The sequence below is a fragment of the Aptenodytes patagonicus genome, chromosome 2, assembly GCF_965638725.1.
Source record: "Aptenodytes patagonicus chromosome 2, bAptPat1.pri.cur, whole genome shotgun sequence".
Classification (NCBI taxonomy): Eukaryota; Metazoa; Chordata; class Aves; order Sphenisciformes; family Spheniscidae; genus Aptenodytes; species Aptenodytes patagonicus.
In genome coordinates, this window is record NC_134950.1 from 123,558,904 (window position 1) to 123,582,190 (window position 23,287).

At 43.6% G+C, this 23,287-nt stretch overlaps 1 protein-coding gene across 5 annotated transcripts in view; it reads left to right on the forward strand.

Annotated features, from left to right (window-relative positions):
* The first annotated feature begins 345 nt into the window (after positions 1–345).
* CPNE4 (copine 4) overlaps positions 346–23,287 on the forward strand; it is a 281,266-nt gene continuing 258,324 nt past the window's right edge. The window contains exons 1-3 of one of the 5 annotated variants that reach the window (XM_076331065.1): positions 466–512; positions 2,951–3,018; positions 3,781–3,885. In XM_076331065.1, coding sequence (XP_076187180.1) covers positions 3,852–3,885 — 34 coding nt within the window. In that variant the 5' untranslated portion in view covers positions 466–512; positions 2,951–3,018; positions 3,781–3,851. Of the gene's footprint in view, positions 513–2,800; positions 3,019–3,780; positions 3,886–22,117; positions 22,177–22,632; positions 22,691–23,287 lie in introns of those variants that run through there. The other 4 variants (XM_076331064.1, XM_076331063.1, XM_076331066.1 and 1 more) reach the window with 4 other exon arrangements.

Consider the following 23,287-nt stretch of genomic DNA (forward strand, 5'->3'; position numbering starts at 1 on the left):
CACTTCTGTACAATCTGTCTGTCACATTTTGAAGAGCACTAAATTCATTTTTAAAACAAACATCTGCAAATAGAAATGTAGGTTAGAAGAAATAGAAATATGAGGTCGGAGGCAGCAGCCTTCCCCCAGCAGTCTATTCTGAAAACCCAACATTTTTCTAATATTGAGTTCACTTCGACAAGGAAAGCTCCAGATTAGTTTTCCTGATAAGATTGTGGGAGGCAGAGACCACACTAAAGTGATTCATTGACCAATCCAGAATGGCCCACAAACTTAGGGTGAAAGTTCATGCTTCTGCAGCTCAGTGTGGAATATGTGGTTTGTAAGATGACTGAGGCACTCTGCTAGGGAAAGGGTAAGGGTTAGGATCAGTGTTAGAGGACTAAATAAAATAATTCCTTCCTGAATCTGGTAAATGCCTAGAAGTAAAGCTGTGATTCCCATGAGTCAGTGTTACATACGGAGTTTGAGTAGCATCATTGTCCCTCTGCCAGAGGAAAGTAGAGTTGCAGGTAGGTGACAATTATTGAAAATAAGAGTAAAGGATGTAACTTGTTTGTAAATCCTCAACGCCTATGAAGAGAGGATGAGGTTTAGTATTTGCATGGGACTGTGTTAAATATTTAATTTGCTGATGGTCAGGCAAAGATTAGGGTTGCATAAGACAGGGGTGAAGACTGTTGTTTATTGTTGGACTATGGGATTCAGCAGAGTTAAGACAGGACTGGTATTCCCAGCAGAGAGTGTTGTATCTCCATTATGGTGGTCGCTGCTCAAATTAATTCTGTCATGGAAAGAATTTGGGTTAGAAAGAAGGTGCTGGCAAAACAAGCAGCTCACATGGACCCTGTGTGAGTGGTATGGATGGAAATGCCACCTCTCATCCTAACTTTGTGCAATGCTCTAGGATGTGGCAATGAACTTGTAGGCTCCTTCATCCTCTAAGCTTTTCCATGGGACTGATAATGCTATGTGCATGGGGAAAAGGGAGCCTCATCTTTGGTACGATTCCAGTGAAGCAACTGGGCATATCAGTAGAAATTTGGCTATTTCAGTGTCCTGGAAACAATATGCTTTCAGGATACAAAGACAGTAATTTCACTTGCTCTGTTTATGATCTAATACTCAGTTATATGTTTGGATCTAGTCATCTTGCACAGAAAATGTTCAATGCACATGGAAACACATCCAGATGAATTTGATAGCTATTCTATTACACAACTGTCCAGATGTCTAAGAATGGCTGCTAGAAATACCTTTCCAGAGCTGCAACTCCCTCAGATATATTGCATAAAACAAATGCTTCTGTCACAGAAATTTTACAATTAAAAAGAAATGTTTTATGTGTGTATAGGTACTTATGGAGGGATATAGAAGGAAGGTCACAGGTGGCTGTGGGAATTTGATGCTAGATTACTGAGACAAATTAAGTTTTCACTCTCTTTAGAATGCTAAGGGATTTGGGAATGTCAAGCAAAAGTACTTTGGCCCTTAAAATGATGTGATGCAGCTTATCCCCTGCCAGAAAAAGAACCAGTAAAGCGCTTCTGAGTAGATGCTGACTGCTGGTGGGGACTTTGGGAAAAATGCGGTTCATCACTACTCAGCACTTGTCTTCTTGACTTTAGTGAGTAATTAAGTTGCAGTGGCCCTTTTAGTGATCTGAGCTATGCACCAAGAGATTCAAAGCCCGAAATCCAATAGTGTGTGCTCTCCTGTTTCCTGACTAATCCTATAAGATGCAGTGGGTTGAATGGATGATCTAATAAGAGAACATAACTGCAGTCAGCTCACTCTTCTACAGAAATTAATAATGAAAGCCCACTGAAATAAAAAGAAAGAAATTCGTTTATGAAGGAATAATAACATAAAATAGCTAAAGTGGAAAGTTGCCTATTGGAGAATCAGATCTGGTAAGCAATTGTGTTAAGTATAAAGTACATTCACGGTGCTGCGTGCACCTGTGATTGCTGAGTTTCTCATGTCTGCTCCCTCTAGTAACCACACTGACAGGAAGCGGGCCTGGGAAGGTGGTTTCATGCAGCACATCGTTCAGAAATTTTGGATGCACAAACATTTAGAAGTGGAAATACGTCTGAGATTTCCTCACTGGCCAAGGAAGTTTGTAAACCAAATTACTACTGTATAGACACAAGTGAAAACTCTGCAGTTATAGAAGGAAAGAAAAGATAGACATAGAATTGCAGAAGCTGTTTATTGGGTCAGTTATTAAATTGTTTCTCTGTAGCTCTATTACTGTGAAGTGTTTTCACCCTTCTGTGGGGAAAAGCTACACATGGAAGATACTTTGCAAGCTATAGAACTGACTGAATACATCTATGCTACTCTGGAAAAATTTGCAGCTGAAAATCTTGCTTTTTCATAAAAGTTTCAACAACTCTTCCCCTTTCTCTGCAGTGAAAACATTCCTTCTTTTCCACCCTGGCACTTTCTCCTTGCTCCAGGACTTACAATCCTCCATGCCTTCTCCAGCTCATCTTCTCTCATACTCCTCTCAGCCCCTCTGAACCCCTAACGCTGTTCTGAGCTGGCTCAGAAACTAAAAAGGGGAATTAAATACAAACTGCAGGTCATTCTTCACTGCAGCTTCTTCACCTTCTGCTTTGGCAGCAGCATGATGGTGCTCCCTAGCAGCTGGCAGTTTACCATACTGCGGCTCTGTAAGATAAATCAGGGGCCAAGGCTTATCAGGTGTTTTTAAAAAGTTAGGGATTAATTTCCCTGGAAGGAAGTTCAGCTAGTGTTGTGGGACTGTCTGTACCAAACCACCCTAAGGCATTATGAACTTGGCAACTTACTAGTAGCAAATTTAACTTGTGAAATTATATTGGTGGAGGATCCTGGAAATTTTGCAAGGAAGTTTGTGTATGCATTCACACATTTCTCTGTGGTGCATTGCAACTTGTATGTCCTTTCCACAAACCTGCAGCTGTCTGCTCCTGTGCCCTCTGTGCATCTGGACCAAGTGCTCTTGCTCTTCCCAAGGAAAATCAAGCAGTAAGTAGCTTCCTTTTCTGAGCTGTGAGGAGACCTGGGCAAAATAGTAGAGCCTTCTCTCATATAAAACTCAGTTTGGGCCGCATCTTAAGTGAGGAACAGTGTCAGGGGGGCACACCTTAAGTGAGGAACAGTGTCAGGATGAAAACATCTTACCTAACTCTCACTTAAAATCAATTTGACAAGCCTGTCTCAGTTACAGTCATCTGTAACAGAGAAACAGACTCCACTGAGTGTGGAGGCATCACTGAAATGTTGCTGATTTCCTATTTTGGGCTTCAAGGCCCTTTGGGCAAGGTCTCTCACTGTTTTTGAACAGTGTCCAGCACACAGGAACTTTGATTTGAATATAACAGCAAGGTCCCTGGCTGCACATAGGTAGATTAATGACACCGGGCAGGCACATGATGGTTCATTTGCTGGACCATAAGACAGTCCTACAGCTCCCACCTTTGAGCCAAGACCTCTGCCCTAGGGCTCTGCTCTCCCACCAGCTGGATGAAAACCTGTAACTCTGAACACCAAGAAATTGAGAGGAAAGAGAGGAGTCCCTTGTGGCTGATGGCCATGCTTAGTTGCCTTGTCATCCATAGGACATATTCTTATCCAAAATGGTGTCAGATGAGGTACAGTTTAGCATGACCATATTCTGTGTGATAAGAGTCAGTTATAGGACTTCAGGATCTTACGGTTTCATAGCTACAGTGGATCAGTAGTTAGTTTAATAATAACGTTTTGACTCCTGATATTATGCATATTCAGATTCTTGAATATCCTGGTGACTTATTTTGCTGTTCATTGCCTGAAAATCCACTGTTCGGAAGCAGATCGCTATGCCAGGAAACAGCAATGTTGGTGTTTCAGGAGGTATGTAACTATGGATGCTTCTTATGGGAGGTTTCTTCTGAGCCCTGATTTGTTAATTGCCACCAACATGGAACAATTTCTCATCTGGCTTCTGGTTTTGCTATTGGTTTTGGATACAATGGGCGAAACTCATTTGTACTCTAGCTCCAGGGAAGCCAGTGGAGGTTCAGTTGGGATTAATTAGGAGCAGTATGTAAACTTCAGCAATCAGAATCAGGGTACTTTGCTATGGGTCATGTTGCTCCTGAGGTTCATTCTTTATCTGCCAGAACCGTTTTTATCCAGTTTTTGTCCGATCCTTAAGGATGGGATTGGAAGGAAGCAGACTGGTTTGTGGTGCAAATGCTCAGTCTTGTAGGAGCTGATCAGGTCACAAGCACCTACTTGCTTTCTATAGGTCATCATATATCTTGCCATTATCACAGTTTATGCTGGATTTGAACCAACACTATTACACTGAAGGGCTTTTATGTCATGGCCAGATTCTGCTCTTTCCTTTTACCGAAAGAACTGAGAGATCTTTGGCCTGTGCCCGCTATTGTTCCCACAGACATTAACATCCATCTTGTAGTGATGTCCTTCTGGGATTTTGTTTCATTTTACTAGAAGTCTTTCCAATTGTATGTTTTTTTAATTACAGAATGATTAAATTTGTGTGTGCAAAGGGCAAAGCTGAGCTTAGCTGTCTATTGCATCTGATCTTAAACAGCAAAGGCAGGGTGGCTATGAACACATTTGGGACATTAGTTGCTGATGCCAAGACCACTGAGTAGAGACAGCACACTCTTCTACTTCTGTGTGTTCCTGCAAGGGATAGGCATACTCTAGTTCTTAATTAATGTGTTTTCCTTCTTCGTTTATATTGAGATCTATAACATGAATCACAACACAGTCCTGGTGCCTGTATTATACTCCTACTGCATACACCTACAGCTATCTCACGACAAACCAGCTCACAAATTACAGCTTCTCTCTGCTACTTTGTGACACTGATATTGGTATTAGAATGCTAACTTATTAGCAAACTGTTCTCTCTAATCCAATAACAGCAACAACACTAATAAGTGAACTGCCTGAGGTCTGATTGAAAGCAGTCAAATCTGCTACTGATTTCAGGGAGGGCAGGAGTAGGTTTAAGGTTGATAAGACATTAAATTCCTTGATAAAATCAACCATGAAATATTTTCTTTCTTTCAATTAAACAATGGGGCTTAGGACAGGGACTGTTAAATTGTGCTATTTTCTTGTGTATGTATTGTCACTTGTCTTGATGTTTCCCCAAAGACATCCCATTTGGGGGGAAAACGTGCAGTCCAGCATTACTGTCTTCCTGTGTGGTAAGGGAAAACAGACATATTGTATCATTAAAAATAGCATTGCCTGACAGCCTCTACAAATATACATCACACATCGCTAGCTGTTTTAAATAGCTGGCTAAAGGAAGAAAACCTCTCCAACATGTCTCAGTTATGAAGTATTGACACATTAACATTTTACATAAAAGAAACAGCTCCTCGATAGCAGAAACTTACAATGAAGTTGCTAAGCATTTTTTGCCATTTTGAACAACAGAATAGAAAGATGCAGTAGACTGCTTAGATCCTCTGAGGATACAGGTTTGGGAAATGCTCGCAGAGAAATTAAGTGAATCAATACACTAGGTACTCACTCCATCACCTAGACAATATTGCCCAGTTATATAAGCTCAAAACTTCCATTAATGACCCACGATCAGACCATAACACTGAGCAAAAATCAGTGCTGAAGGGAAAGAAAAAACATACAAATCATGGGATACAATTCTGTACCCCAGCATCATCCTGAAGTGCTCTCCTCTACTCCAGGGGATTTATTTAGCATTTGTACTGAAATAAATTGTGAGAACTGTGGCAGCTCTTGAGGGTAGATTTTGCTCTCCTCAAACTTGCCTGGATTTTGGAGCTAGTAGGAAGTGCAGCCTCCATAGGTATTCCAGCTGGCAGGACGGGGGTAGGGAATTGGGTGTTGCTGTTCCTTACTTTATTCACTCTTCAGAGTAGCTGACCAAGCCATGAACTATGAAAATGTGCTGCACCTTTCCATCAACCACACTAATATTCTTTCCATCTCAACTATTATCTGACAGTACAGGAACGTCTGCAGTTCATTGTACTGTTATTGAGGGTAACACCTCAATTATTAGCTTTTGCTCAACAAGAAGACCCAAAGTGCACTTTAGCCCTTGAATGGGATCAAATTAAGCACTTTTGTGCAAGTCAAAATTCTTCCTTTTGAAAACTCTTCCTCTTAAATTTACTGCATTCGTTTTCTGCACATCCTTACTTTGCAAGTGGTCATTGTAATTTTTGCTCTGAGAGGTTGGTGACAAGAGGTTACCTGCAGTCCAATATACCTTACAGGGCAGGGGCACATCCCTGTGGGCTCTGAATGCAGTTTGACCGTCAGTTCCAGGGATGCTTAGAATATCCCTCAGCGAGGATCTGACATCAGGGGTCTTCTGAGGGTGTCCTTCTGATCTTCATTGCTCAGAAAACTGAAACACATTATTAGAATGTGTCATGGAGTAAGAAATTCAGAACTTTCATTGTTTTGATCTTTTAATCTCCCTTAATGCAATCCTAAAATAATACTTGATGTGAGATTAGCATTTTATCTGGCTATTCCCTAGTTTTTCTTCTGTTAAAAAAACATCTCTTGCTGGCACCATGTTTACCAGCAGACAGATAACATATGCAGAGTGATCTCTGGTCACCTTATAATTGCATAGTATGGAATGGTAGGGTTTTTTCAGGACTCATAACAATAAACATCTTTTTTGTAGACACTGTAGTCTCCAAAACCCAGGTAGGTCCTGGGTTGTGAATTGGGAAAGTCTTATATTATTGGCGATGCTTTTGACTTGTTGTGAGACCTTGAATAAAAGACAGCCCCTCTACATTGCCTCAGTTTACCTTCCCAGTCACTTCTGCTCTATGTGTCTCTGAAACCTTTGGAACACAGATTGTCCCTTAAAGTAAAAATAAATAAGCAAATCTTCGTACATAACAGCTTTACGGTTGCAAGTAATGACAAGAGGTTGTTGCTTGTCTTCTCACTTTTGGAATTGCTATGGAACCGAAATAAATAAAATTTACTCTGTATACATTACAAAGTATAGGAAAGCCATACAAGTTACATAGCTCCATCCTCGAATGGTAGTAAGCACACAGGATGCACCTGTGGTGGTGTCATGCCAGTGATTATTGTCACAGTTTCCTGATCTGGCTGATGTTAGATGAATTAAAACTAACGTACTAAATAACTTGACTAAACCTCATCATTGATTTTCTTTACTAATGAAACAAGTAATCCATTTTTCTTAGAGAATGGCTAAGAAAAGGAACTCACTGTTTCAAAAAATGAAATTTTAGAGAAACTGAAATTTCGCATTGTTGGAGTATTAAGGAAAGCATTGTCAGTTTGAGAGAAAACATTTTCCCTGTGCTTCTTTGTCCCCATCTCTGTCTCTTGAAAGAGAAGCTTTCCCCAGGAGCCTCAGAATCTTCTCTTGCTTCCCGTTGTTATTATTCAGAGAACATGCAGCGGAGTTTTACTGTCAGCACGTAAAGGTTTAACAGTGAACTGCAAAACAGCATAACCTGGTCATGCTCTATTGCTGTTTCATGTCTCTAGATGTGTTCTCTGGACAGCCTCAAAAAGTGTTGCTTTTGTGCCAAAGAGGTCATGTGAAAGGTGTTCCACTCGCTGATGGTATCCTCAGTTTACTTTCTGTTTGCAGGACCATGTAATGAATTTAAAGGAGGCATAAGACCTACTCAGCGTAACTGCCATAAACTATTCCTTTATAGTTGTACTGGAACACTTCTCTATGGGAACCCTCCACTACAGAATAAAAGTTAGAGTATTTCAGAATACCTACTTCCATTTAGGAGAGACATAATGGTTTGGAAAAATGCTATATTTACTCTGGAGTGTACTGTACACAGAGGTAATTATCCTGAGGTAGCTATCCCTCTGCCACTCAGTTTCACCAGTTAGGTATGCCCTAGTAGAATAATAATGTGCAATAAGATGCAATCCACTTTAATCAGGACAGATCTATGCAGACGACACTATCATAGGTTCAGCCAGGAAGAACTAGCGGGTCATTCTCTGATGTCACGTGAGGAGATGGGAGACTTGTTATCTTCACCAGAAATTTGTCTATGAGCTATACACTGAGTCCTCTTATAGCATCTTTAGGGTTAATATAAGGTCATGAGGGTTTCCTATTTAGATTTCTGCAGCACTGAGAATGGGAAATGTTTTCTACACTCAGGTCTGTGTTTTACGAATAGGTAAATACCTTTGGTTGGTGGTCAAACAGAAATATAAAAGTAAGGATATTTCAAAGTCACCTTGGGATCTATCTTCCAGCCCCCATCTGCAGAGTGCACATTTAAAATGTCTGTATGATGGAGTGGTAGACACCTGTCCATTTTGACAACTAACTACAGACCATGGGGCAGAGTCTTGGCTTTGTTCTTTACACTCAGTTGTGTTTTTTCTTATATTAGTACTTGGCTGTGTTTTTGTTTCTTGAAGAAGTTTTGTTCCAGATTCCTTGTTAGAACCTAATTACCTTTTTCACTTGGAGATGAGGTGGCTATCTATATGGCAGAGGAAAAAGACAATAAATGCAGTATTATTTGAGGAACTGGCAGACTGTGAAGCCACAAGTGTGAACACATTTTGAGCTCCTGAAAGATAATTGTGGCTTGGGTGATTTCTCAATGGCAAGTTGCTTCAGGTTTCTTCCTTTTGTTACCCTAGTTCGAGGAGTTGTGGGGCTCAAAGTGTTAATGGGTGTAAAGTGCTTTAGAAATGGAAAGAGTTGCCTAAGTGCTGCTGCTGTTACTGTTACAGTGGCAACTCCAGACTGAAGGGAGTAAACTCTTCTCTTGCTATGCTGTAGCTGGTAAATAAAATAAAATGCAGACTTGTCACCTTTCCAAGTGCTGGAGTTAGGGGTTAGTCATCCTCTGCCCTCAGGTTTCCACAGCAATTTTTTTGTTGTCATGCTTCAGACGTGAAGGACTTCATGAGGCAGAATATTTCAATAGGCTACCGAAAATAGATGTGTGCAGGTGGCAGTGTATTTGGGTTATGAACTATTTGCGGATAATGAATTAGTCTTTCCCTTAATAATCAATTTGTACAGCATCCAGAAGTGGAGGTGGGGGGGGGAGAGAAGAATGCGGATACCTTCTAATTATTTTGCCATTCTCCAAAAAATGCTTTGGCAAGATATCAACAGGAATTAATAAACATTAATAAAACTTGAAAGCAACAGCGAAAAGTGTTTGATTCAGTGGTGGTAAGTACTTGCCTGCCACCATCCTAATTGATGTGCACTCTCCAAGCACGGGGGAGGCTGTACAGTGAGGAGAGCCCACTTCGATGAAAAGCTGTGAGGGGTGGCCCCGGCAGGGAGATGAAAGGCTCACCTTTAACAATATGCTGTGTAACGCTGACAGAAAATTACTTCTGTTAGCACAGCAGCAGGCGTGGGGCTGGAAAGAAGCTCAAAAAGCACGTCTGGGAATGTGACTGATGGGTGGCACAGTGGAGATGAAAGACCCTGCAACTCCACTCTCTTGGGAAGAGTCACGGAAACGAAAGCAAAAGATGGATGGCCTATGGAGGAGAGCTCCAGCCAAGGTAGGAACGTGCTGCCCTCTGGTTTCATGCAGTCATGAGCAGAGCCTAGGATCTCCTGTGTAAACGGCTTGTGTTGATTGTTGGTCAAACTGGAGTCTTGAGGGTCCTTGGCACGAGGGTTGGAGATGGTCGGCCAAGGTGGGGGCTATATCAGAGAGGTGGCTGGTGCAGTGTATGTGCTCTTCCCCTCTCATGGACAGAGGGCGTGTTCCATCTGATGGGCAAATCCGTGGATGAATCGAGACAGACAGTGGTCTGGGCTGTGGAACAGATGTAGCAAACAATGTTTGAATATTTGCAATTGTACAGACACTGAATTGTGGCTCATCTGATTCTGTGTGACTTGACAGGGCTCTTACAGAGACCTCCATGTGGCAGGTCCTGTTGCCCTTGCAGCTAGGAAGTGTGGACGTTACGGGGATGGGAGGGAGGCCCACTGGATGCAGTCAAAAATAAAAACTGCACCAAATGGGAGCAGGAGAAGAGATGATGGCTGCAATACCTTCATGCTGCTGTTATCCTATTCAGCTGGTCCCTTTTATTTCTTCCTGGTGATCCGTATTTGTTTCTGTCCATAGCTGGGGCAAATACTTCACTTACTAGCTCCTCTCTGGGAGGGGAATCTCTTGTTCTCCACACTGAGAAAGGGGATTTTTTGTATTAGTGTTATCAGCTCTTCCAATGAGTCTGGCATGTACAGATTTAATAGTGGTTACTGTCAGGGTGCTGCAAGGGCCAGCTACTCCCTAAGGGACAAGTACCCAAGGGAACTTCCCAGGGCAGCAGGGCATGACCTTACCAGCCAGGGCCCGTGCCACCATCCCAGTGAGGAGCAAAGCAGTCCCAGCCCTGGGCATCACGTACCTCCCTGGGCACACAGATGGGATGCGACGTGGGCCCATGGCCGGGCAGGGCAGGGCTGTGGGATGCAATGATGCCCTGCTGCATCATTGCTGGGGCAGGGTCTGATGGTCCTGGGGCTGCTGGGCAGTGGGCAGGGTAAGGAGAGCCCCAGGGAGGCTGGGCAGAGACAGTCAGGGCTGGTGGTGCCCTCAGGGCCTGGCTGTTACTGTGGACGGCCTCCAAGGAGCTGGAAAGACTTCAGCAGCTGATTTGCGTGTGGCTAGGGTATGGCATATAAGAAGTAACAGGCTCTTTCTTAGCTAATGATGACCCTTGAGGGTAGTCTGTGGATAACAGGTCATGTAGGCTTCCCTCCAGTAAGCAAGTGCAAATCTTTTGACAGGAGCTGCTGAACCCACTGATTCATCACTGATGAATTTGCTAGGGGAAATAAACACTGTGGCTATGAAGGACTCAGTAAATAGGATAAATAGCGTTCAGACTACTGTATGCCATAAGCTCCATTTTAGTGGGAAGCCTTCCTGGGGAACACCTTTTTCTGGAGTTAAGCCAATTCGCTGCTGAGGCACAGGAAGGTAATTATTTTCCTAATCAACTTCAGCAGTACAGCAGATGCATAATGAAAGATTGTTAATAAAATGATAAAATATGTCATTAACAATAACGTTGATAGTCCTGAATATTGTTTGGAAAGGATAATAAACCCAAACCTAAGGTTAGCGAGATAGAGCTGGAAAAGAAGAGTCAGTAGATGGGGGTGAGGAAAGAGAGAGAAGAGAAAAAAATGGAAGCTCAGATGAAGTGCCAGAGGTAAGATTCATGAAAAGAAGCAGGACACATACAGAGAAGATAAAAAAGGAGCCTAGAAAGGATAAACCAATGAGTTTCTGATTTTTTCATAGGCTTCCTGCATGGAGCATCAGAACTGCTCTGAGGCATGGATGTGCACATGCACCCTTTCCCTTTGGTCATGAATTAGAACCTCAGCTAACATTTTCGGTTTAAGCAAGGTGGTATATAAAAATGCTTTTAGCAGATGGTTGAATGTCTTCTTCACAGGTAACAGTTCAGGTGCATCAGGGTAGACTCTTGGAAACATTTTGTTAACTTGCAAAAAAAAGAAAAAAAGTTGTTGAAAAGGGACACACCAGGAGATAACCCTTTCTCATTAAAACTTAGGTATAAATCATAGTGCTCTTGAAGTTCTTCTCATTACCTTCAGCCTCCATCTCCAGCAACTCCGCAGAAAAATATCAGCTCAGCAGTGTTAGCCACAGTACAAAGGAAAGCCTTCCTGTAGGAAATCTAAGGATTCCTCAATCCTTTTATTTATGACGCAAAACGACTGAAACATTGAAACATCACAGGCCCCATTTTTGGAAGCCCTGTTACAGGCTGAAAAAACACATGCACACACACCAGTCTAAAGAAAGGAGGATGACAATCTTTCTTTCCTTTTTTTTTTTTTTTTAATACTTGTGTATGAACTAAAGTCAGGTAGGATAAAAGTCAGCACTTTGGGGAAAACCTTAAGCAGCAGCATGTAAGAACTTTCATGCTGAATCAGATCAATGCTTCATCTTGTTCTGACATCTTATCTTTGTGAATGGCAACATTGCCTCAGTAGGCAGGTGATTAATGTAGAATAACCTGTGCATAGGCAAAATTTCTTCCTAATCTTGTCAGATAGGGGTTGGGATTTGCTGTGCTGCATGAAAAGCTGCACTCCTTCTAAACAACTAGATTTTTAAATAGTCATAGGTTCTGAAAAGTGCGGTTACAAATATAGTGGGTGGGGTTTTTTCAAGCCCTTGTCTTGTCATGTGATTTGTTGTGACTGATCCCCATTAAATTCTGCAGAACACCCTTGTAATCTGACAGGGCAAGAATCTCCCTGTAAGGGTCACCTTATTGTGGTTTCACTCAGCATATTTTTATTTTCTGTTTGAATTTCCGTCGCTCACACCTGTTAAACACTTCTCCTGTTGCTAGGAGAGCAGAAACAACAAGAGAGAAAATGGTCAGCATCCTGCTTCACGTTACTAGTTAAAATAATTGCAAAGAACACATTTCATGCATCCTTTTGCATAAAATGCTTTTAGTGTGTATTTTCATCACCCCTAAAAGCCTCTTCCACCCTTGCCACTGTGGTAGATCTGCAGGTCTTTCTCTTAGCCCTAGCCACAACAGCTGGCAGAGTGGCTCAGGCATCTCTGTTTACATCTGGCATCCTCCTCACCCTGTCCTTGCTATAGCTCTCCCTACCCAAATGTGAAAAATACATTGTGTACCCATGCATTTGGGGGTAATTCTTTGCCTCCCTTCTGAAAATCTGGGGCTCATCCCATTCTAGATTTCTCACATTGTCTGAAACATTCACTGGGATAGCTATACACTTCCTGCTGTAAAGCTTATCCTTTTCTTGAATAAGAAGCAGCTGCTTAATAGTAATTACTTCCCTATGCTCAAAACCTGTAGGTGAGTTGTGACCATTTGGTGGTTCATGTTTAGCATTAGGTTGTTCAGTTTAGCACACCAGGTGCTGAACTGGGAATGTGTGATTGGAAGCTATGGATCTTCTGTTGCCTCTGACACTGGTTTGTTAACAAATCCTTTCAACAAATCACTTATTTAATCTCTGCCACTGTTTGCCCTCGCATGTCCACCTTCTCTACTAATCTGCTTTGGGACAGGGACTGGTTATTTTGTTCCTATAAAGCCCCAACACAGGGGGCTTCAGTTTCAGCTGGGATCACTGGCTGCTACTTGTAATACTAGTATTCAGCAGTTAATCTCACCAATTTATGCTTTGCAGAAGTGGAGCTGGTGTCCAGGCCAGCTTCTGCAACAATAAAAATTGAACTTCAAGTTTAGCAGAACTAAATCCGGTGTTTTAAGAGAGGAGAGAAAATCCATTTTTCATCAGTCTTGAATTTCTCTTTTAATTCCTGTTAATGCATTTATCTATGAGCTCCTGAAGCTGTCCATTTGGCTACTCATTCACTTGAAATCTGCCTTCTCTTACCTGTTCCAGGTCACCAGCAGTCTCTTTAAAGAGTGAGGGGTGAAGAGCAGAAGCAGCCATGTGTAATAATAACATTGCAGGGGAACGTACTGATACCATTGCGCACCACAGAAATGAAAACCAGGCCGTGGCTGCTTCTGGGTCAACTATTGAAAGAAGCAGGAAGACAGATGTCATTGTGACTAGTCTGTGGATGCTCGCAGCCAGACATCGGTGAATTTAGTTCTGATTCTTTAATTGCTTTGCGAGGGTTGCTGATAAATTATGTTGTTCTCCACACTTATCCCCAGCTGCTTTGTGGGGAATCTCAAAGGCTTTCTAGCTTTGCCCATGAAAGAGAGAAAATACACCAGGATGTTCTTCCTTCTCCTCCAGTAGTGAAGCCAACCCTTCTCCTGTTCAGAGTACCAGCTTCACGGCCTCTCTTTGCTTGCCCTGGACGTCACAACGGGCTTTCCACAGCAAAGGGTAAGCAGATGGAAGCAATGGTTTCCATAATCATTATTGCTAAAAAGAAAGCATTACTTAATAGCATGACTACAAGAGAGTTGCACTAGAGGTAATTTTGGCCTAGGAGAGCTGCTTCTGACATTTAAAATAAAAAATAATAAGACAATGTAGAAACAGGTCAGACAAGTTAACATTTTTCTGCAGTGAAATACTAAAGAACCTTATCAATAAAATTTGAATTCATCAGCTACATTAAGATGTCCCCTTTCTCTGTTAAACACTATGCAGAGCAATTAGGAGTCTTAGCTTTGCATCAGAAGATACTGAACTTATATTTTTCCTCTGTTTCTTGCCTAAAGGATATGTGTAAGAGGAGTTTTCTGTTGTGACGGTGAAAAACTGATTTTACCTTCATAGAGTACTACCTTATTATAGAGAACAGGCTTAACGGTGTCTTTAAATGGTGAAGATAAGATATTTAAGGGCTCTGAATGTACTTTTATTGGTAAATTCCCATTTGGTACAGTACCTCCTTATTCATATTCTCATAAAAACAATAAAAATCACCATCTGTAGGATACAGAGAATATGGGATATTAAATATCTTCTATGGTATCAGGGCTGTAAGTGTTGCCAGGAACCATGGTACCTTGTAAAGAAACACCTCTGACCCTGACGGTAGAGACTTTTTATTACTGAAACACTGAGATAGTCTCCTGCTGCATGTGAAACTTAAACACAAAAGGAGCTGGGTGTTTTTAAGCAAACCATTATTTCTAACAAAAGATGCTTTTTCTCTCTCTCAGCCAATTGTTGAGAGAAAACGACAGACACTTACTGTTAAACAAGCTTTAGAGTTTTCTGTTCCAAGGAAAATAGCATGAGGCTGGCATAATCAATTGCTATTTGACAGAGTGATAGAAATGCACATGCTATGCAGTAGCTAAAAATCTGTTGAGAAGCAGCCAGAATGGCAAATGACCAAGCACATTTCGGTGACAGCGTGGCCAAAGTGTTGCATGGAGCGTAATCTTTACACTTTCTTAACTCATGGATGAACAGAACGCAGTTAAATCGGATCTTTATTTCTAAGTAAAATGTCATGTTTCATTCAGAAAAAAGGCTATGATGGACCAATTATTCTCAGCTTGTTTTAGGCTGTGACCTTTTCTCATTCTCTGCTTTGCTCTGGTGGGGGTGGAGGGGGCACAGAAAAAAATATTATGGGCTGCCAAAACACAGAAGAGGCTGGTAAGGGAAACATGAGACCTGACTGTAAGACTCTTGATTCAAAGTTTTGTTATATTAGCATATCTTTGCCAAATCATCACCAAAGTATATTAGATGAGGTCTACTGTAATTCCTCCCAGTTCCAGGGAGGAATTCTTTCCAAGAAGGAAAATTTTCTTCAATAACGCAATACCACTTTAAAACAGTACCTCTCTGTCTAGATGCTGTGATCTGTCTTGTTTTCACTTTCCACGATCTTCAAATAGCTGATTTACATTTTAACTGTCTTTTAAATTCACCCACATTAAATTCAGACATGACAAAAAATTTGCAAACAGCTTCCTTCCATGTACTGTGATCTTTCATCCTCCATCCCTTGTCACCATATGGAAAGCAGTATGGTTATGATGCCCTGACCAATGCCTATTTGCAATGCTGCCAGATGCCATGACAGCATTCTATGTGTTGGGTAGGTCTTGTATCACCAGTCCGTTAGCCAGTGAAAGGCCATACTGGCTACTTGTACTGGGCTTGAAAATCCATATAGGGTTAAATGGAGCCAAAATAGTGACACTTTAGTGACACAGAGACACAGCCTCTCCTAACTAATTGTCTGATAATGTGAAGACTCATGAAATATGTGGAGTATGGTACCAGTGGGACTTGCAGTAGGACACTTAACATTGCCCCATTGTGAAATGCATCTCTGTGATACCTAATTATCATGAAATGAAAGTAGCTGTAGCTGAATGTGTTTTGAATATAGTTACAGATCCTATAGAGGAGCTACAGGCTCCTTTTTTTTAAGCAGTTCTAAATCTGAACATGGCCACAAGTTCTGCAAGTTGTGCGAAGTGCTTGTTTGGCTGCTTACTCTGATCTCTGCTGAGCTACCATGGTTCTTCATAAACAAACCAGCAAGTAAAGCCTTCAGGCCAGAACCACACAGACAGGTACTGAAATCAGTAGAACTAAAGCCCTAAACTCCACAGGTGGAAGCACAATTGCCGTAAGATCCACATTGCAGTCCACTTACTTACAGCTGCAGCTGAATTGCATTGCTACAAGACGGGAGATGTTCTCTGGCATCACTGGTGGTGCCTGTCACTGTAGCCACAAGAAATCCCCCGTGACTTTTTTTGGGAGGATGAGGGAGGATTTGATTCTCCTTTGTTGAGTTTTGGGCAGTAAAATTGTTTTTATTCAGAGGTGGGATTATTTTTATTGTCTTCTCTGTTGATTGACTTGATGTCATTAAGCAGGGCTGGCTTTGTGAGATTGCACAATAGGGATACATACACTGGAGAAGGGTAACAGTACCACCCATGGCAAAATGGCTTGGGGACCGCTTAGCAAGCTGGGCAGGCAAAGCTGAAGCCATTTTTTGTATCAGAATCTTTAACCCTTATCATTTTCTTTGATTATCTTCCTTTTTTAATAATTTTCTTCAAGACAGGAATCTTTCTTAGAGAAACAAGGATATCTTTGTCTTTTTCCCATTCTTCCACTTTGTGTCACTTCCCAGAGATATCAGATAGCTCAGCAGGTGGCACTGAAGATAATACAATCTTGCCAAGTCAGTGGCATCAGTTTCTGTGTCAGTTATTGCTTGTGATTGTCTTGCTTGGGATAACTCTTGTCTCCTGGGAGCTGCTGGGTGCTACTCAGGCTCCTTACAGTCATGCCAAGGAATGAGTGACTGTAACACAGCAGTGGCAGGCAGCAAGAGATCTAATTGCTTAGCAGAGCCAAAGGAGCTTTGCTAGAAAGCACAGTGCCTGCCTTCAGTCTAATGTGTACCTTCTCCTCTGTCACATTACTCAGTACCCCATCCTACTGACAGCAATGGCGTCAGCTTTATGGCTATTTTGTGCCACAAAGCTGTGCCCCACTCTGGGACCCCAGAGTGATTAACAATTGAAGCCAAGAGAATCCAGTGTAAGGGTTCAGATACTACCACACATCACAAGATCACCTAGTTGATTTGTATAACCATTGGGATCCAAAGCTATAGCTGTAGCCCCAGTTGTTGTTGTTTTTTTCTCTTTTTTATAATTCCTGTGTCATTTTAATTTTGTCTAATATGTTTAGTAGCTCTGAGTCCTCTAAAGGCAATGATGTGCTGGCAGAGGCTCTTGAGAACTGCTGGTTAAAATTCTGCTGCCAAAATGAAGAGAGTTTTAGGATAATTTCCTGGACTGGGAGATCAGCTCCTCTCTGAATACTATCAAAGCTGCCAATGTGTATCTATTGTGCCTGTCTATGACACACATAAGGACCACATACAAAACTAAGAATAGCACCACTGCTGACAAGAAAAAAACACCCAGTCTCTGTGCCACCTACTCACGATGACTATTGTACACACAGATTCATAACTCTAAATCTCAGGAGAGCAAGTCTTGCTTTTTTGCAATAACAACTTCATTAAGAATAAATTCATGGAAGGAAAAGGAAAACTGGAGTTGATCCTATATCAGCATAGATCAGAGATGAGTTTTAGGGCAGCACATGTGACTTCTGTTCCTGGAAACACTCTGAAAGAACCCAGTTTTCAGAAGGTAGATGATTTGAACCTCAGCCTTCTTTCATGTACCTAAGCTTTAAAACAAAGGGGTCCCACCTCACTAGTCATTGTGGAGATCAAGTATTTGGTCTCTAATGCAATTAATTCAGGCCTGTTGCAAGCAACAATGTCAATGAAGTTCCTAAGCAAAATCTGGTACAAGCCTGGTAGAAAAGTCAGGTGTAAATGTTGGGTGAGCAGACCAATGCTTGCAAAGCCAACAAACACCAACTTATATCAGTTAAAATGCTTTTAAAGCAAGGGAAGGAAGAAAAAAAAAACCACAGCACTTTTCCTGATGTGTTTTTGAAGTTCCTGTTTTCCCCCATTTACAACCGGTGGTGGCTGCTGGGCGTAAGTCGATTAAGCTTTATTGTGGTTATGGTCTCAGGCTGCACAATTTAGTCATATGGGCAACTGAACAGTTACAAGGCACTCTCTCAAATTCTGAAGAAAGTATTCTAAAATTAGCACAAGAATGAGCTTTGTATTCTCATCTTTCATAGCCTTAAGAAATATTGGCTGTGTAATACTCTGCAGGTGAGGCAGTCATTTGCTCAGCAGTTACACTCATGTAGCTTTGGACATTAGCACTTGAGTGTTTGAGAGTGCATTTTGGCTTGGGGGTGTGCACTGGTTTGTCTCAGTGTAATAAGGGCTTTGCTGATCTATACAGCTACCAGAAACAAGTATGACAGCTGTAACATGACAATTTAAAACCACAGAACAAATCTGCTCTGGTTACAAGTGGAGACCTTAAATCTGTAGCCTCTGATATCCTGGCTTGCACTTACACTTCTGCGTCCTGTTGGACAACTGTGGTGATTCACCTGTATTCATCAATTTGTAACTGTCTCATCGAGGCCTGCATGAAAAGATATGAAACTATTCCTGGTGATGATAAAGTTCTGGTTTTGCTGAAGTTGTAGAAGCTGGGAGGTTTAATCATGCATTTGCATCCTCCTCTTGTGATAACTGCAACGTGTACAGGGCACAGGCGCAAGGCGTGGTAGATCATTCTTTGTCAGAATTAAGGGGGCTGACGGAGCGATGCTAATTAGAATCATAGAATCATAAAATCATTGAGGTTGGAAAAGACCTCTAAGATCATCGAGTCCAACCGTCAACCCAAAACCACCATGCCCACTAAACCATGTCCCTAAGCGCCTCATCTACACGTCTTTTAAATACCTCCAGGGATGGGGACTCCACCACTTCCCTGGGCAGCCTCTTCCAATGTTTCACCACTCTTTCAGTAAAGAAATTTTTCCTTACATCCAATCTAAACCTCCCCTGCCGCAACTTGAGGCCATTTCCTCTCGTCCTATCGCTTGTTACTTCGGAGAAAAGACCAACACCCACCTCGCTACAACCTCCTTTCAGGTAGTTGTAGAAAGCGATGAGGTCTCCCCTCAGCCTCCTTTTCTCCAGGCTGAACAACCCCAGTTCCCTCAGACGCTCCTCATAAGACTTGTTCTCCAGACCCCTCACCAGCCTCGTTGCCCTTCTCTGGACACGCTCCAGCACCTCAACATCCTTCTTGTAGTGAGGGGCCCAAAACTGAACACAGTATTCGAGGTGCGGCCTCACCAGTGCAATTCTTACTACTTTATACCATTCATTTAATTTAAAGATCTACTGGTTTATGTGAGCTTCTTAGCAAAAGCAGCACTTGCACTGTAATGATACTGGCTGTTGGTAAGCAGGAATATAATCCCTCTCCTCTCTCTTTCCTAAGTAAGCCTTGGTCCACTGAAGATATTCTGATGCCACCCACAGGAGGACACAGGTACTTTCAGCAGTTCTGTCCTAATTTACAGCAGCTCTCTGTCCTATTAAGGGTGCTTTAGCAATACTAGCAGGAGACTAGCAGGTAATATCAGCAAGCAGAGGAAACGTCAAGGCATGTAGCTGCGTGGGCACATAACTACAGGGTGACATTCAAGGCCCTTGTATCCATGTCTCAGAATGGGAAGTATGATCTGAGAGCTGGAGCATAAGATAGAGAACAGAAACCTCACACTTAGTGTTCATCCGGACTCAGCTAAGCGCAGATGGAAGTTGGATCCTGCTCCTTCCTCTCACAGTCGCCTACTGTAGGTTACCCAAGTGGTAGGCTCCAGTCTACAGCTAGATCACAAATACGTTTTGTGAAAATCTTGCCAAAGCCACAGACGTGTGAGGTCTCCTGTGTTTCTCGCTGTTTTCTAGAGCGCCGAGCTAAACATCCGACATCCTGGTGTGCAGAGAGGCTGTGTCCTGCTAGCAGGAAGCAGATCTAGCGTGCTGTCACGGCTCCCAGCCATGACACACTACGCAGAGTCTAGGAACCGAGCAGCCTTGCCCGACAGTTATTCTGGGATAGCACAACCTGCCTTTGTACTAATGTACGGGTTTCCCCTGGAGGCTTCACAAATATATTTCAGTGCGATAAGGTTCTGCTGTTATTAAGCTAAAAGATTTGTGAGATCCGAGTAAAACTAAGGGAAACCTTGGCTTTCTGAAGAACTTGATTAGTTCTGTGGTTAGGCTCTTATGCACTGGCTGCATAAGGAAAAAAAATCACAGCTTTACTTTTACAAAAATAGTAACAGAGAAGAGGTAAGCAGAAAAGACAAGGGAAATCATACTGTTTATGACAGTAAATTATATTTAGATGAGTTTTGTGTAAATCTCACTGTACTAGAAAAGTAAATTAAGTTTATTTCTGTAGATGCATAAATAGAATGACTGATCTTTGATTTTAATGCTGTGAACAAATTACTGATCAGCGATATTTTTGCATAATATGCTCAGTGAAATGCTGCTTTTTATTTGCATTTTATTTGCACTGTGAAAAAAATGAGGTTTACAGTGTATATTTCTAACATGTGCAGCAGTATAATCTTAAAGTCTCTAATAGGAGAGTCAGGATTTTCTGGCAGAAGATTTCAGCTACACCCCAAGTAGTTGTTGTTATTATTTTTAATTTGGAAGACTTGTGATGAGTGTTCCTGGTTTGGGCTAGCAAATGTGTTTGTCTGCTCTCTGTTTCACATCTCACAGTGCTCAGGAGCAGTAGTCCAGGATTTGCCAGCTCAGCAAACACCTGACATCAAATTCACAGCATAAGACTGATTTGTTTCTGTTTTGCGCACCTTTCCTTTCCTGGAAAATTTGCATCACTGGAGATATCTTCCTTTCAAAATGTTTTGTGTATATATCTTTATGCCTATTTGGGGGAGGATGGGATGCAACTGCAGCATCTATCGTTCTGTGCATATGCTCCAGGAGCTCTATCATTGTCAAATCGATGTGCCTCAGAGAGGTTTATGAATTTATCTTCATCATATTCTTGTGAGGTAGGGAGGGGAAATTAGATTATACAGATGGGGAGCTATGGCACAAAGGCGCTGTATCCCACAAACATTTAGGTGCATGTTTAACTGACAAGTGCAAACCCAATTCTCTGTGTAATCTGAGGATTTCTGGGAAGCCAGACAGACTTTTCACAAGAACACACTTGGCATTGCCACAGCTGCTCGGTAGATCAAGAACTGAGTGGCTGCCATGGGTGGGCAAAGTCAAACAGTGAATCCTGATATCCCAAGCCCTTGTGCTGTGTTTTAACTGTGAGAACTCTTTTCTGCTTAGTTGGGGCCATCCTATCCCTTCTCCCTGTTAGGACATCTGTAAAGGCATTGCAGAATCAGTGAGAGCCCTGATGCCAGGAGGACCAGTGGCCCCTCGGCAACCAACCAAGCCTGCTCGCTCTTGGTGCTTCCCCAGCCTGTGGGCCCTGATGCCTTTGCACCACTTGCCAGCATGTGGATGTTACAGCCCGAATTTAACCAAATGCTTAACTTGAACCGGTAGGCTCACTGGACATACTGGTTGGACTTAGTTAACCCTGTGCTCGCGGCTTCTCAGCAGCGCAAGCAAAGCGGAATTCCTCCCCTGGTGATCAGGTTAGCCGAAACAGCCCCAGAGACGAATTCGGTGCTCCCGGCTGGGAGGGCGGAGATGTGCACGAGAGAGACCCGGGGCATCTCCGGCACCACCTAGCCCCACGGCGTGGCCAGCCCCTGTCGCCCCTGCTGCGGCCGCGGGACGTGGGCGAACACAGGCGACCAGGAGCGGGGCTGGGTGCGCACACGCTCGCACGCCCGCGCTCGGCGGGCGAGGGAGGCTCCGTCCCCGCCGCAGCCTCCAGGGGGCGCTGTCGCGGGCTCGGCGGCTCCGGCACCGCCGGGGCCGGGGCGGCTCCGAGCGGGGGGAGCGCCCGGCGCGTCAAGGCGCGCCCGCCCGTCTCCTCCCTCCGTCCCCTCCCCTCGGTGGCGGCGGTGGAGCCGCCGGGCTCCCTCGCTCTTCTTCACATGGGGCTCGCCCTGCCGGAGGGACAGCGCTCCTGCCCTCCCGCCAGCCGCTGAGAGGGACCCGGCGCGGGCGAAGGGGGCTCCCCGCCGCCGGCAGGCAGGTAGGGGCGGGCGGCGCCCCTGAGGGGAAGTTGGGGAGCGGGTGGCAGCGGGGCGGGCGCGCGGGGCTTTGCCGCCCCGGCCGTTGGTGTCGGTTACGGCGCGAGGCTTCAGCCGTGCGCTGCGGCCGTTGGTGACGGGCGCGGAGCGGGGCGCACGTGGAGCGGGCGCTTCGCAGCCCGCCCTCCTCCCTCCCTCGGCGCCGCCGCTCCGCCCGGGTCTTCCCGCCGCGGTTTCGGCGTGGTCGTGGGCACCGCCGCGGGGAGGGAGCCCTCCGCTCCCTCCGCTCGCTTGTGGAGGCATCGCGGGTGGCTTCTCTCCCCGGCAGCGCCCGTGGTCGGCAGCTCCCCGGCTGCCGCGGGGAGCGGCGCAACTTCAGGGAGGAACCCGAGCGGGGACGCTGGTCTTCCCCGTTTACCCGAAGGTGATGTAGTTTGCTTAAAGAGCCGTGAATCTCCCACCGCCCGTGCCGTCTTTTCTTTTAGCTGTCGTACAAAGGTCGCAGCCGCAGAACAGGTCCGTTATTTGTGAAATTATTTTATGTCAGTTTAGGGGTTGTTTTTTTTTTTTTTCTGTATGCTACCAAAGACAGAGTGCTGATGAGATTAGTTTCTATGGTTGGTAGATTAAACGCAGGACAAATTCTGTATGCCATTAAAGCAAGAGTTACGGGCTTGCCGAGTTCGTATAATCTGATGTTCTCGTAGCTCAAAATAAACCTTTTCATTACAAGGGAGAAAACGGGATCCAGTTCTTGCAGCTTTTGATTGATTAGAGCTCCTTCGTGGAAATCAGCAGGGAGTTTTGCCTGATTAAGACCTGTAAAATTGTCCTGAGGTTTGTTACACAACTGGCTGTAGATGTGCAGTATGGACTCAGTTAGATAACTTTGCATCTGGGTCTTGTTTTCACTGGTCCAGCTGAAGTACTTTCAAGTCAAATTAGTTTTGGTGCTCCACTTTAAGGAGTCAGCCATCTCCACTTGACATGTCCAAGGGAGCAGGAGGACTGTTTTACCAGCCTTAAACAGAGATACGGGTGGCACCCGTTGGAGATAGTGATTGAAATTTAGAAATGCTCCATGTGTTTTGATGGCAGCGCCAGGTAAAGTCA